The sequence below is a fragment of the Microtus pennsylvanicus genome, chromosome 14, assembly GCF_037038515.1.
Source record: "Microtus pennsylvanicus isolate mMicPen1 chromosome 14, mMicPen1.hap1, whole genome shotgun sequence".
NCBI classification, from domain to species: domain Eukaryota; kingdom Metazoa; phylum Chordata; class Mammalia; order Rodentia; family Cricetidae; genus Microtus; species Microtus pennsylvanicus.
In genome coordinates this window covers 29,550,680-29,564,947 of record NC_134592.1, presented here as the reverse complement: position 1 = coordinate 29,564,947, position 14,268 = coordinate 29,550,680, and the positions used below count along the sequence as shown (strand labels likewise).

Here is a 14,268-nt window from a genome sequence, read left to right as displayed (position 1 = left end):
CTCTAGGAGAGGGTGGCAGAGAGAAGCAAGATGGCAGGATTTTATCTCACAGTCTCACAAAACCTCTTCTACCTCAGCCAGTCCCCCACTCCCTGCCTCCCTCCCTCTCTCTTCCCTCTCTTTCCCATTCATTCATTCCATCCATCCATCCATCTATCCATCCATCCATCCATCCATATTTCTATCTATCTATTTGGTTTTGAGGCTTGATCTCTCTGCATAGTCCTGGCTGTCTTGGAACTAACTATGTAAACCAGGCTGTCTTCAAACTCACAAGAGATACTCCTGCTTCTGCCTTCTGAGTGCTGGGATTAAAGGAGTGTGGCACCATGCCCAGCTACAAGTCCTTTTTTAAAAAATTTATTATTGGATCATGAGTGAATTCCCATTCTGCATTAATTCATTGTCAGAAAACATAATCTAATGAGTTTATCTGTTGCAGTCATGTCTTGAGAAATGCTTCTTGATGGGAATGGAACGAGCATGTCATAGTGTGTAGAAGCTGGCCATGTTTACCAGTGCCTGTTCTGAGTCCACCTGTGTCTCTGCCTGGTGAGGCACATTGTTCTCAGATTGTGCTCCCCAGACCTGCTCAGCTTCACGAGGGAACTTACTAGTATTTGGTTCAGATCAGAAACTTTGGTAGATAGGGCCCAGCGGTCTGGATGTCACCTGACATGTATCTTCCTTCCCATCTTTTGTCATCTCCTCACTTCCCCAACATCCTGGTTTTCACAAGCGCCTCTGGTGCTTCTGATGCTTGCTGGAGTTTGAGAACCCCTGTTTCCAAGTCAACTGTTTGCAGTGAGACACCAGTATACACCAAAGAGCATGTCCTTTGGTACTTGGTAGTAATAGCTATTATTTGTAGAATGTATGGTCCATTGACCACCTTGGGATTTCCACATTAATTTTAATTAATTTTAAGAGTCGTTATTCTCTGTGTTAGTGGCTTCATGTGTTTGGCATGTGGAACCTGGTGTGTGTGTGTTTGTGTGTACACATATACATATGTTGGAGGTTGAAGGCCTCATGAACCTTAGATGCTGTTGTAATAGTTTACTTTGTTCTTGTGGTTTGGAAAGGGGATGAGGTAGCAGACATGAAGATGCCTCTTTATTCCTGTCTTGTTGGCAGGAGTACACTCTAGTAGAAATTGAGCTGTTGTTATGGTAGGTAATTGGAAGTTCAAACCAAGAGTTTGATATATGGGTTAGTTGGGACCTTACCATTAATGAGCAATGTGGCCCTTTTGAAAAGTCTTAGAGAGCTTTATTGCTTGTTTCTCTGGTTAGTTTTTTCCTGGTAGCTTGGATTTCTAGTTCAAAATGATTTTCTGTCCTATCAAAGAGATAGCAACCAAAACAAAGTATGGGCATAATTTTTTAAAATTGAGCTATACATTTTTTCCCCTTTCCCCTTCCTTCAGGCATAAATTCTTTACTGATCTATTATGATAAAATATAAATATATGAAAATTCCCCAGTGATTTTTGAATTGAGAAACATTGCTTTGAACTCTGTTTATCTAAATGATGGGTAATGGTAAGGAAGGCAGTTTGTTTTTTATGGAAAACACTTGGCCTTTGTCAGGTTCTGAGTTCAAATTCTGTTCATTTGCTAGCTTCACCCTGACTTTTGGGTGTGAGTTGCCTCGCTGTAAGTTAGAGCTTGGGGTTTTCTGGAGAGAAAAACATACTTTTGAGTTTTCCACATGGATTCTGAAGGGCTGGAAGGCTTGATCTTAGATTTTACTATTTAAGAGGTGAAAAATAGTCCAGCATTCATGTGGAACTAGGTTGGTGCCTTAGTTTTTATCTTAATGTGTGTCAAGAGGGACTGGACAGGTTCTTTTGTGCTTTGGTTTATTTGACAGTATAATAACTATAGCATTAAGAAACCCTCCTGGTGTTTGGATTTTAACATGACAGCTCAGGACATGATCTGTTTCCTTTAGGGGATGATGAGCAAAGTGATTGGTTTTATGAAGGAGAATGTGTCCCCGGATTCACTGTCCATAACCTTCTGCCCAAGTGGGCTCCTGATCACTGCACTGAAGTAGAAAGAATGGACTCTGGACTGGATAAATTCTCAGATCCCACATTCCTTTTACCTTCCCGGCCAGCTCAAAGAGGTGAGTTTGGAGAGATGAAAGTCAAGGTCATGACTTTATGGTTCTCTTTGTGAAGACTCAGCATGCCCTGCTCAGTCACTTGCCTGCCTCTGACAGTGCATCGCTCTCTGAACTGAAGAGTTGGCTCAGGGTTCTCCCACTAGGTCAAAGCATGTGGACTCTGGGGACACATTTAGGAAGCCTGGCATCAGTCACGTCATAGCATATCCTGCTCCAAAGCTGACACAATACTTCCGGAATGCTCGTTGGAGGTTTGAAAGATCGGTTCTTACAAGGAGCATTCACATGCAAGAAATTATGGCATTTTTAAGTGGATGGCTTTAAAATACTTCTTTAAATGTATTTGTTTTAATGATCCTATTATTGTGTACTTTGACACAAATGCGTGTCTGTTCCTTTGCTTCGTTTAAGTTCTGAAGGAGCAGAATTGGGTGGAAAGGACCCATAACAGGAGACAGAAGTGTGGTGACACTTCTCTTTAGTTAACTCCATATGGTGACCAAGTCATTTCACTTTTTGGAATGTCTGGGCCATTGCCTAAGATGTGTGACAATGAACAAGACTGTTTTATAATTTATTTAGCTCTGTAAATGTAGGACTCTCAGGGAGTAGCAATCAACCATTTAGCCAGTTATCTGGTATTTGTTGATGTTTGTTGCTCTCAGTGGTACACCTGTGATCATACTGCTCAGGACAAAGATATGGGCACAGTAAACCTTGTGAAGATGCTGAGGTAAGGGCTCCAGTGTGTTAGAACATCTGTGCTTATGGATCTTGTACGTTCAACAACTGAGGCCCTTTTCTTTCCACAGGATACCATGCTCGTCTGAATCGGTTGCCAGGAGCTGCAGCTCGGTGCCTCAGGAAGGGGCGGAGAAGGCTGGCAGGGAAGGTGACAGATCTCATGGTTTCTCCAGTGCTGTGGGAAGGTGGTAGTCCCCATAGGATTTGCATGCCCTACTGACATTGAAGGCATCACAGGACTCTCTGGAGTTAATGAAACCAACTGAAATGTTCTGGGAGTTAAGAAGGGTGAATGAACGTTATGTGGGATTTGAATGGATTCAAACATGAAAGATAAACACTTTATCCTCGTAAAAGTTCTGACCAAGTACTTACTGCCGCCTCTGTTGCGTATAGACCGCTGATTTGATCTCTCTCGTCTGCACTTGTGATTAACCCTATATTATTGTATAAGTTTTGAAAATCTCTTTTGGCTTCTTTATAACTCCTGAATTCAGGAATGTATTTTTCTCCTCATTTGACTTTTTATTCTAGAATTGATTTAAAAGGAGAAAGCTAAACAACAACAAACAGAACCAAATGAGTACATCTATTCCCTTACACATCAAATAGCACTAAGCCTGCTTCACAGTAGTCTAAGAGCTCTTCCCTGGCCCCCGGGACACCTGCTTTTCTTCAGTTCTGTGCTTGCCAGGGCCATCGATTCTTCCTAACTCTTCCTTCAGCCCACAAAGAAAGCTTAGGTTCAAAGAAGTAAGAAATGTGTGGCATTTTTTTGCATCCAAGTAGCAGAATAGAGACTTGAACCTATGGTAACTTTATTCTTTTTAAACTAAATTTATTTTTATTTTTTAACCTTTTGGAGACAGTGTCTCCATATGAAGTCCAGACTGTCCTGGTACTTACTTTGTGTCCCAGATTGACCTTCAACTTGAAAGTGTTCTGTCTAACTTATTGAAGTCTAGTATTATAGGCATGCACCTAGCTTTTGATTCAAATTGTATTCCAGAGATTGAGAAATAGGCTAAGGCAAAGGTTCCCTAGCCAGGCAGGGAAGATGGTAATAAGGAAGAGTTGGTCAAACATTTAGAATGCCTGCTACAATGTTTGTCAAGCCGTGTGTGTGGTTGTCGGTCACAATCATCTGGCTACTACTTTGTGTTGTATTCTACCCAGAGAGCTATTTTCTGAAGTTTTTGGCATGGGGTGGTCCAAGAGGTGAGGTTAATGACTTTGTGTGTGTTTACCTCAGAAGACAGTTTGCAGGAATCACTTCTCTCCTTCAGTCATATGGATCCTGGGAACTGAACTCAGATCATCAGACTTGGTAGCAAGTGCCTTTACCTACTGAGCTATCTCTCCAGCCAGATTCTTATTTCTTATCTTTAAATTCCAATTCCAGTCTCTAACTAGAGAGACATTGGATCACTGGAAGAATCCCACCATGTTCGTTTTGGCTTACTCCATGTATAGACCATGGACCAATACCCTTGTTGTAGGATTGGGGAGCTCACTCTTGACAGGGAGCTTCTGTGTAGATGGGGTTAAGGAAGACAGAAGCTTGAGAGTAGACAGTGAGGTTTTACTTTCCCCTCCCATTGATAGGTAAAGTAATGTTCTCCCCACCACCTGCTGCCTTTCTTTAAGCTCAACAAAGGAAGCGCTTTCTGCTTCCGTGGATGTGAGTTAGTTCATCCTGAAGGCTCTCTTGAGTGTGCTTGAGAGGAACCTAGGGTTTATTGGACAAGAGCTAATGATCTCAAGTGAATAGGGTAAGATGTACTTTTTAAATTGGTCCTCATCACCTTAAAGGGAGAGCTGTCATTTCTAGCAGAGGTCATCTCTCTGTTCTCCATGCCCCTCTCCAGTCCCTCTCTTCTCCTCTAAACAATGATCATAAATAATGAGTTTCATTCGCAGCTCCTTGCCAGCGAGCTGCTAATTACACAAAGTACTGCTTGTAATTTACACAGTAATAAACTATAAATTTAACTATTATGGCATTTTAAGTTAATAATTTTTCTGCTATAACAAATAGCTCATTATTCACCCATCTTTCCCCTGGCCTCTCTACCTTCTGTGTCTGATCTGGAGGCATAGCCAGAGGTGAAAAATACGAAGAATGTAACGTGTGACCTTCCCCTTAGCACCACCCATCTTCAGAATCTGACCTCAGAGTAATTTTTCTAAAGCTGGTGGTTCTGTTCAGGTGTGTTTCCTATTCTTCAAGCTAACGCATACACATAGTCGAGTACAAATGCCGGGATACAGATGTGTTTGAGTAGCACCGACACTCATGCCTGTGACTTGTGTCCTCTCGCCTTAGCACTTCCTCTTGTGTGTGACTGTTGTTTCTGTGCAGGTTGCTATGACAGATATTATTGTATGTGCTCCTTAGGGAAGGGTGAGTGCCTTCTGCCACCCTCCAGTGGAGATGTCTGGTTTGCTGTGGTGTTCCCGGTATGCTTTCACACTGCAGTCCTGAGAGCCCTGGATTTAAGAATCAGTTTATACAGCCTTCTGCTTTTACTTTAAAATAATGTTCAAGGGACGGAACACAGTGGTAATCTTTGTGGGTTTTGTTTGTTGTGGTGCTTTGTGGTGTCATAGCCTCGTGCATGCTAGGCAAGCCCTCTACCACTGAACCGTGTGTATCTAGCCAGGCTGCTTATTTTGTTTGTAGCACAAGTTCTTTAACACATAGACATGCATTCAGCAGATATTCAGTGAGGGTTCAGTCAGTGTTTGTTCTTGGTGCTTGTTGAGCCTCAGTCAAATAGTTCATGGAGCTTAGTGTGCTCTTCTGCTAAAAACTGGTCCTGTTGCTGAGTGTGGTGACACATACCTCCAATCTCAACACTCAGGAAGCTGGAGCAGGAGCTGGAGACCAGCATTAGCCACACAGTGAAACCGTGCCTCATAGATAAATAAATAAATGGTGTTGAATCTTCCAAAAAGGTTTTTCTGCTTCTTTATACTCTAGTACTCTAGGAAATATTTTTGTTCCATTGTTATAATTATTATATTAGTACTCCAGGAAGTATTACTATATTAAAATTGCATACACATCTAAACAGTAAACAACACATACACATGCTAAAACATTACTTGTTATATTTATATTTCACTTATGTATTAATTAAAAAATAAACTACTGGAGAGAAAGCTCAAGCTGGCAAAGTGCTTGCAGAGTACTTGAGTGTGTTTCCCAGAACCATGTGGGAAAAAACCTCAGGTGCGGTGGCATGCTTGTAATCCCAGTCCTGGGGAGGAGGAGGCAGGAAGGTATCTGAGGCTCACTGATCAGACAGCCTAGTCTGCTTGGTAAGCTCAGGCCACAAGAGACTGTCTCAAAACAATGTAGACAATGCCTGAAGAATAGCACCTCAGCCATTCATGCACACGCTTACTGCCTGCCCACACATGTACCGGCACACACGCTTATACAAAACTAAATTTAAAATAGGAAAGAATCCCAAGTCCAACAAACAGTATTTATAATGGCTTTTTAAGTCGTTTTGAGTCAGCAGAAACTAGCTAGATAATAGATGATTCTTCTAAGATGGACTCACATTAAAAAAAATAGTTGCTGTTGGATTTTAAGATTGACACAACCTTATTGGCTGGGATAGTTAGAAAAAAATTAAGCTTGGCGACAGCTTAAAATGTATATATTTGCTTCTGTGGTTTGACGACACTCTTGTTCTTATCCTTTTAGGAGACCAGCCTAAGCAGTCTAGGAACTGAGAGGATAAGCCATATCATCAGTGACCCTGGCCAGAAAGAGTAAGTGCCTAAATGCCTGCTGGCTGTCCTAGCCTGGTCCTTGGAGAAAGCGGTAGAGAAGGCTTTTTATAAAGCAATCTTTCTATTAGACTTCAGAGCCAAAAGAGGGGATCTTAAAGATTGATATTTCCTCACAGTTAAGATGGATGAAGTCAGGCCAGCAAGATGGCTTGTGGCTAAAAGTGCTTGCCACCTGTTGTTGTTTAATCCCCAGACCTACGCTAAGGTGGAAGGGAAGAACCAACTCCACAGAGTTGTTCTCTGACCCTCCCAAGTGTACTGTGGCACACACGATAATTAGAAATTTTTTAAGATGACAGTTATTTCTTTCTCCTTTCTAGAGTTTTTTTTTTTTTTTACTTTGTTCCCTGTTATATTTCTAGGTACTATGAGTCCACCACTAGATACAATAATTTTTTTTCTTTTTTTGGTTTTTTGAGTCAGGGTTTCTCTGTGGTTTTGGAGCCTGTCCTGGAACTAGCTCTGTAGACCAGGCTGGTCTCGAACTCACAGAGATCCGCCTGCCTCTGCCTCCCGAGTGCTGGGATTAAAGGCGTGCGCCACCACCGCCCGGCTAGATACAATAATTTAAATGCATTTTTCTCTCCTAATTTTTTTAATGGTCATTCCAAATGTCTGATTGCTTCTGTTCTCCTTCAGACCTCTTTAAGGAGAACTATTTCTGTCCCTGTTACTATGGTGAATGCAGTCGGAAGCATGACTGTAGCTACACAGGAATCATTTGCCTTGCTTCGTCTCCTAAACGGTTGGCTTTGCTGTGTGCTTTGCCTTCCTGTGGGTCTTCCTTGGCAAAAATTTGAATATCTGCTGAGTAAATACATACATGTTGGGGCTGGAGAGATGGCTCAGGGATCAATCATAAGGACCAGAGTTGGGATCCCCAACACCCACATGAAGAAGCAGGCAGATGTGGTAGGCCTGCTTGTAATATCAGCACTTGAGAAGTAGATCCCAGGGAACTCTAGGTTCAGTGAGAGACCTTGCCTCAATAAATGAAGTGGAGAGTAAGCCAGGAAGACATCAGCCATTAACCTCTGACCTCCACACACGTGCTCCTGTGAACTTACACTCCTGCACACATATCATATACAACTACCCATGTAATAATAAGTTCCCCATATTTGTATATGTTAAAGAACTTGTATAATTTATTCCTTAATCATTATGGTCAGTGCCCAAGGGCAGTCCTGTACATATCTAACGTCTTTTTCTCACTGCATAGCTGAGATAAGGCTGTTGTCTTAGTTGACTGTCCCTTGTCTGCCTTCTCCACTGAAGAGTCACTTCAGGAGACTCGTTCACACGGGTGTCCTTCTTCAGCTGCTTCCTGCCCAGTTCCTTCTTTGTCTTCACTTGAGTATCCCACCTTTTACCTTCTTCCCTCATACTTTTCCTATCACTTCTTTCATTGTTTTCTTTCCTGTTATTCTCTCTTTAGTTTCTGGTTACCATCAGCTGGAAAAAGAGAACGAAAGCAGGTAAGATAACTTTTTTGGGTCATCTTTTATCATTCAATTTCCTTTTCTTTAGAAAGAATAAGGCATTGGCTTCTGATTTTCCTCCCATTTCTGCTTGTGCACATGAGGTGAGTAAGATCACTTCCCGATCACTCTTGACTTTTTTGAGAGCTGTGTTCCAAGACTGCCCTTGCTCACCTGTAAGAACTGTGGCCAGTTAGATTAGATTAGATTCAGCTGCATTTGTCAGCTTCTTAGTAGTAACACACTTATGTGTCCATGTGGATATATGTACATGTAAGCGCAGGTGCCTTCAGAGGCCAGAGGGCGTCCGATCTGCTGGAGCTGGAGTTACAGACAGTTGGGAGCTGCCTGACATGAGTGCTAATGAGAACCAAACTCGAGTCTTCTGGAAGAGCAGTGTTTGCTCTTAACCCTTGAGTCCATTCCTTTAGTTTTGAACTTTGATTAAAAATGTAAAGTGAGTCTCATGTCTCTGGTTTAGTTTGCCGTGCGAATCCTGTGCTGTGACTTCTGAGCACAGGATGCAGAGGTTGAGCTCCTTCTGGGGAAGTGATCACGGCCTTAGAGCCTTTCCTCTTTGTCTTTTCCTTTTCCTTTGTGGAGGCCTTAATATACTCAGACCTTGAGTGGGTCTGTGATTTAAAAGTGACTCATGGTCGTTCTTGTTAGGTTTATATATGTTTGAAACCCTTTCAGCTTAGAGGTGAGGGTAGTTCTTAGCTGTGAAATTGATGAAAACTGATGGGCAAAATTTCTCAGGCTTCCTCTTGCTCTTTGGTTGACTGGTTGGTTATTTTGGGGCTACTTAGCATTTTATTATGTTACACAGTTTATATTTGCAAAGTTCACTGGGAAGTTTTTGTTTCACAATTAACTAGAACAGTGGAAGATAAAACCAGTGTGTGTTTATGAGATGGTTTTAATTTATGTATTTTAAGTTATATATTAATAAATGCATTAGAAAAAAATGTAACTGTGTCAGACTTATCTTGTGGAAACAGGATAAAGCTGAGTTTAAGAAATTGGTGTAATGCAGGTGGTAGGCAGATAAAGAACGGGTCATGAGGTGGCATGCAAGAGATTTGGGGACTGTTAAACTAGAGTGTGGATTGTATTTGCTTCAGAGCATGCAAAGGCAGGACTTCCGCCCATCATTTGCTCCACATTCCTTAAGTGAGGAACAATGCATCATGGGTTTCTACTATTTTCCTGAAGTTGCAAAGCTGTGTGGACTAGCTAAGTTTCTGTTTCTGTTTTTGTTTTTTAAACTATGTTTGAAGTTACCACTCAAGTTCTTTCAGACTTAAGTCCTTAAGGTACCCATTTTTCAAAGGACTGTTTGCAGGAAAAGCACAAAGAAGGCTAGCAAACATAAAGTGAGGTGCTTTGTGCACAGTACCCTGTTTGATCTTCAGCCTCCTGTTTGGCTTTGTAATTTTGCTGCTAAGGATGGTATGCTAACATATGTGCTGCACTCTCACCCTCTCAGTCACCTTTTAGGGTCAATAGGTGAGAAACTGAAATTACTTTATGACCTGAAAAGCAGTACCTGAGTTAGCACTGCCAGTAACCCATAAGACAGGTAAGATGGCCCTCGAGAGAAGGCTAGCAAAATTCAGAGGTGATGCAACTTCTGAACATAAGCAAATCAGTGTGATTCAGTTAGCTCGGCATTTCAAGTCTAGGCACCTTCTGTTTGCACTGTACTTACGCTGTGTGCTGGGGTGTCCTTGGAAGGGCAATGTCATGCTAGTCCTCTTGGGAAAAGGCTGATAGTTAGTGGATAATCACTAGGTGTAAGTTCCTGGACTATCCATTAAGAAGTACTGTATTTTGCCATTTAAGTGATTATTGCTTAACAGTTTGTTTGATATGAAATAGTTTTGTCTGCTATATGCTGGGACATCATGGACATAAGGCTAGAAATGTACAACTTTATTGAATGATACCAATGCTTATGGTAGAAGGGTTGGACATAGTCAAAGAGAGCATGTAGGCTGCTCTTTGGAATCAGGTCTCTTTCAGTGAAGCCGTACTAAAACAGTCTGATTTATCCCTACAGTTTAATCCTCTCTCCCCCCTTTACTCCCTGGATGTTCTTGCTGACTCTTCTCATCGAAGGTGTTCCCCTGCACACTGCTCTGCCAGGTAATTGACTCCCAGTAGCGATTATTTTCTTTTAGAAAATGCTGTGTTCTTCTTCTTAACCCTTGAGATTATATAGTATATGTGCACAGGATCTGATTTGATCCTTCAGAGGTGAGTTGATGTTTCACAGATGCAGAAACAGGCTGAGGGTGGAGGAATTTATATGTCTTCTGGCCCATATTTTGCATTATTTCTGCTTCTAAAAGCCCATCTTCAAAGAACATTATTAATGTCCCTTGCCATGACCTGCAAAGCCCTGCATAATCTGATTTCTGCCAACATGGCCAGCTTCCTTTCATACAGTTCCGTCCATTCTCTGAGCGGAAAGATTAACAGTATTAGGGAGCTTCATTTTCTTCTTTAAAAATGGTAGCCTTTCCTGCCTTGGACCTTTGCTCTCGTTCTCATTGCCTGGAATCCTCTTTGAACCCCTGGATAACTAAGGGGTCATCTGCAGCACCATCTGGTTACTCTGTTTGTTTCCTCCCTAATTCTTACCGTTGTCTGTAGTGAATATGTGAACTAATTTATTTAAAATTCTACCCCTACCCCATTGTCTTCTCTAGGGTGTAGAAACCTTGTCTAATTCCCTGATAAATCTCAGCATGTGCACCTGGCACTTGTTAGGTTTTCTTTATGTATATAACACATTTCTCATTATGGATTCTCTTAATTCAGGTGACAAGGAAGTGGGTATGGTTTGATGATAGTATTTCTTAGCAGTGTTATTGTGCATAGAACAGCTAATAGTCTTCTTATTTTTAGTAGCATGAAGAATTTCTTTCCCAAGGTCCTGATGCCTTTTATTTTGTTTTTTGTTTGTTTTGTTTTCTGAGACAGGCTACCACTTTCACTGTGTAGATTGTCCTGGAACTATGTAGACCAGCCTGGTCCTGAACTCACAGATGCCTCTGCCTCACAAGTGCTGGGATTAAAGGATATGGCACTCCACCCAGCTTCTGATACTTTTTTATTAGTCAGCTCTTAAGTAAGTGAGCTCATAGACTTGTGCTGTAGCTGCACAAAGAAGTAGCTGTTCCTTGGACATAGTTACAAAGAGTTGGATAATGAGCATAACCTACTGCTAGATCTTAGTGTTGCTAAGAATGTGGAATTGGGAGGTGATACAAACTTCCACTGTAGGCCTTTACTCCAGTATCATGCTGTGTGTTTATCATTCATTCATTCAGCATTTGTTGACTCCCTACTGTGTGCAAGGCTTTTAGTTTAGAACTGAAGCTCTCTAAAGAAAGTCAGATATGGAAACTGACAGCTATGATAAAGCTTCCCCCCACCCCAACACACAGAGGTGGGGCTCCTAATGCAGGCCCATGGGAGGTTTTCTAGATCGCAGTCCAAAGAAGAACATGCCTCTGTTTTGTCTTGATAATAAAGTAGTAGTTATGCATGTTCTGTGGGAAGACAGATGAACAGTACCACATAAATCCAGTGCACAGAGTGGATTCCTCTGCTCTCCTTCCTCCATGTCTGCTACCTGAACTGTACTTAAGGCAACATCAGCATTGCTGTCTTCTTCCATTAGAAGCCCTCCTGTGGCCAGTACCCAGAACTCGATTCATGACACTTATGCACCCTGTTATTCTGTTGTTATTGTTGCTCTCTTGACTGGCATGTATTGCTGCCCCTGGAAACATTAAGAAAACTTCTAGTGCCCGCAGCTCAGGGGAGTGCTGCTGTTGTTTTGAACTCTTGCTAGAAGCAAAAGAGAGGATGGTGGTGATTACTAGTTGTCTTTGTCTTGTCTTTAGGTAGCAGTCGTAAATTAGTAAGCTGGATAGTTTCTTTGAAGTTGGGGGAAAAATGTTTGAGTTAGCATTCATTATTTTATCCTTAAAATTTTTCTTTGTTTTAAATTGTATCTCTGTTTGGCCTAGTACCACAAGTATGCACATTCTGTGTGTGTTGTATGTATACTCTCTCCTGCTCCTTCGCAGTTTTCACCCAGTGAAAAACACAAGAAGATTTGGAAAGTGCTACTCTATGGTATGAGCAGAGCAGGTATCCTCAGTGCAGGTTTCAGAAAATATGCGTGAGAGACACTGAGATCTTAGGGATAGCTCTCAACCCTGTAGAGTGATGGGGTCCTCATGCATCAGGGTCACTGGAGCAGGGCCTGTCTAACTCTACTTTGGGGCACGTGTACAGTAGGTTCTGGAACCGTGCGTTTTAAGAAGAGTGGACCATTTAGCAAAAGCCTTGCATCGAGAAGAGGTGTAAGGAGCAGAGTGATGGAGAGGAGGCAGCTGAATGACTGCATTAAAAAGTGTTTCGAACGGAGATTTTATCTTTTCCTTGTCCCGTTTTATTTGTAGTAAGAAGAAATGTCTTTCAAAGCATCTGGGCAGCACTGGGAATTTTACACCCATCATTAGAACGATTTGTGCGCGTGTGTGGTGACTGTGTTATCATTAGTGGTATAATTTTATTTTGCAAAGAGAGAGTGTTTCCTGTTTTATCACAGCTTTCCCTGAGGAGGGCTGCTGTATTAATTTGCTGTATTGCCTCCTGGCTGTTCCCAGGCTGTTTTTCCTCTTCATCATGGAATTTTTAATGGCCCTCATGCCTCTTGGGAAGCATGTGAGGAAGAGTTCCTCAGGGAGTGCTTCCCTTTTTTCACATGCCTATAATTACTCTCCTTTAAGAGCACAAAGAGTCTGATAATCATGCCTGGGCTCTGAAGGGTGCCTCCTGTCAGGGATCTGAGCCGAGCTCCTTCCTTGCTGGACAGTGTCGTCTGCACTCTGCTCGCCTTCAGCATCTGAACACGGCCACCTCAAAACCATACAGCTTGGGATTTCAGAATAAGCTGAGGCCACTAAGGTGTGGTGAGTGACCTCAAGTATTGTAGTTTAGCATTTCACTATAAGCAAATAAATAATGAGACCTAATTTAAAGTAAGACTGTATAAATGTGTCATTTGGCAGGTGAAAGGGGCAGGAGGGAGATTTTTGTGGTTGTTATAACATTCAATAAATTTGTAGGTCCTCTCTAGGAATACTTCAGTTTGGTGGTAGTTTTCAACCCTGACTACTTGGGAGTCATCTGAGAAGCCTTAAGAAATGTATTCATAGGTACTAAGGGAAAAGGCTTAATTGATAAAGTACTTGCTGTACAAGCACTGGACCTGAGTTTGATTTCTAGCACTCGTTTTTTTTCTCTTCCTTTCTTTTCTCTCTCTCTCTCTGCCTCTCTCTGCCTCTCTCTTTCTTAAGCTAGGCACCACAGTATGCATCTATAATTTCAGCACTGGGGAGGCAGAGACAAGAGGATTCCTGGGGTTTGCTAGTCAGACACTCTAGACAAATCAGGGAGCCCTAGACTGTCTCAAAAGTTGGAAGACAATTGAGGAAGATGCCTAATACCAACCTGCAGTCTCTATGCACATACAAGAGCACCTGATGTAAATGTACACAGAAAAGCACATATGTGAACACTCACATGCATACAAATTAAAAACAAGAGTAATGACCATCCATGCTGAGCCTGACTTTCACAGATCAAATGCTGTTGGTCTGGGGAAAAGCCCAGGCGTTGATGTGATCTTTGAGCTTCTGAGGTGACTACTATGCAACCAGGGTTAAGAACTGTTGCCCAGAGTCCTGGTGGTTTCATGACTGGCCCTAATAGGGCACCTATTGTGTAACGGGCGCAGGTTCCATGCTTTGGTATTGTGAGCATCATTCTTCATGGAGGCAGACCACTGGGATTCCATTAGCTCCAGAGATGCTGTTCTGGTGAAGAAGAGTTATCTAGCACGGCATGTGGCACACAGTTGATGAAGTTTCATTCACAGGCTGAGGTTCATTGGCGTGGAGGGTTGCATAAACATTTGACTGTCTGGGTAAACTCCATACAGCTGTTTTAGTTTAGTTTTGTTTGCTAGCATGCTAACGTTGGCATTTGCTGTTGAAGTAGTAGTGTGCAATACTAAGAA

General features: G+C 42.1%; 1 protein-coding gene across 13 annotated transcripts in view; it reads left to right on the top strand.

The window, feature by feature from the left end:
• Nucleotides 1-14,268, top strand: part of Gpatch2l (G-patch domain containing 2 like) — a 53,895-nt gene that overhangs the window by 18,195 nt on the left and 21,432 nt on the right. For 4 of the 13 annotated variants that reach the window (XM_075948676.1, XM_075948671.1, XM_075948672.1 and 1 more), the window contains exons 4-8: nucleotides 1,957-2,133; nucleotides 2,946-3,025; nucleotides 6,596-6,663; nucleotides 8,123-8,162; nucleotides 10,228-10,313. In XM_075948676.1, coding sequence (XP_075804791.1) covers nucleotides 1,957-2,133; nucleotides 2,946-3,025; nucleotides 6,596-6,663; nucleotides 8,123-8,162; nucleotides 10,228-10,313 — 451 coding nt within the window. Of the gene's footprint in view, nucleotides 1-1,956; nucleotides 2,134-2,945; nucleotides 3,063-6,595; nucleotides 6,664-8,122; nucleotides 8,163-8,214; nucleotides 8,270-10,227; nucleotides 10,314-14,268 lie in introns of all 13 variants that reach the window. The other 9 variants (XM_075948675.1, XM_075948668.1, XM_075948669.1 and 6 more) reach the window with 4 other exon arrangements.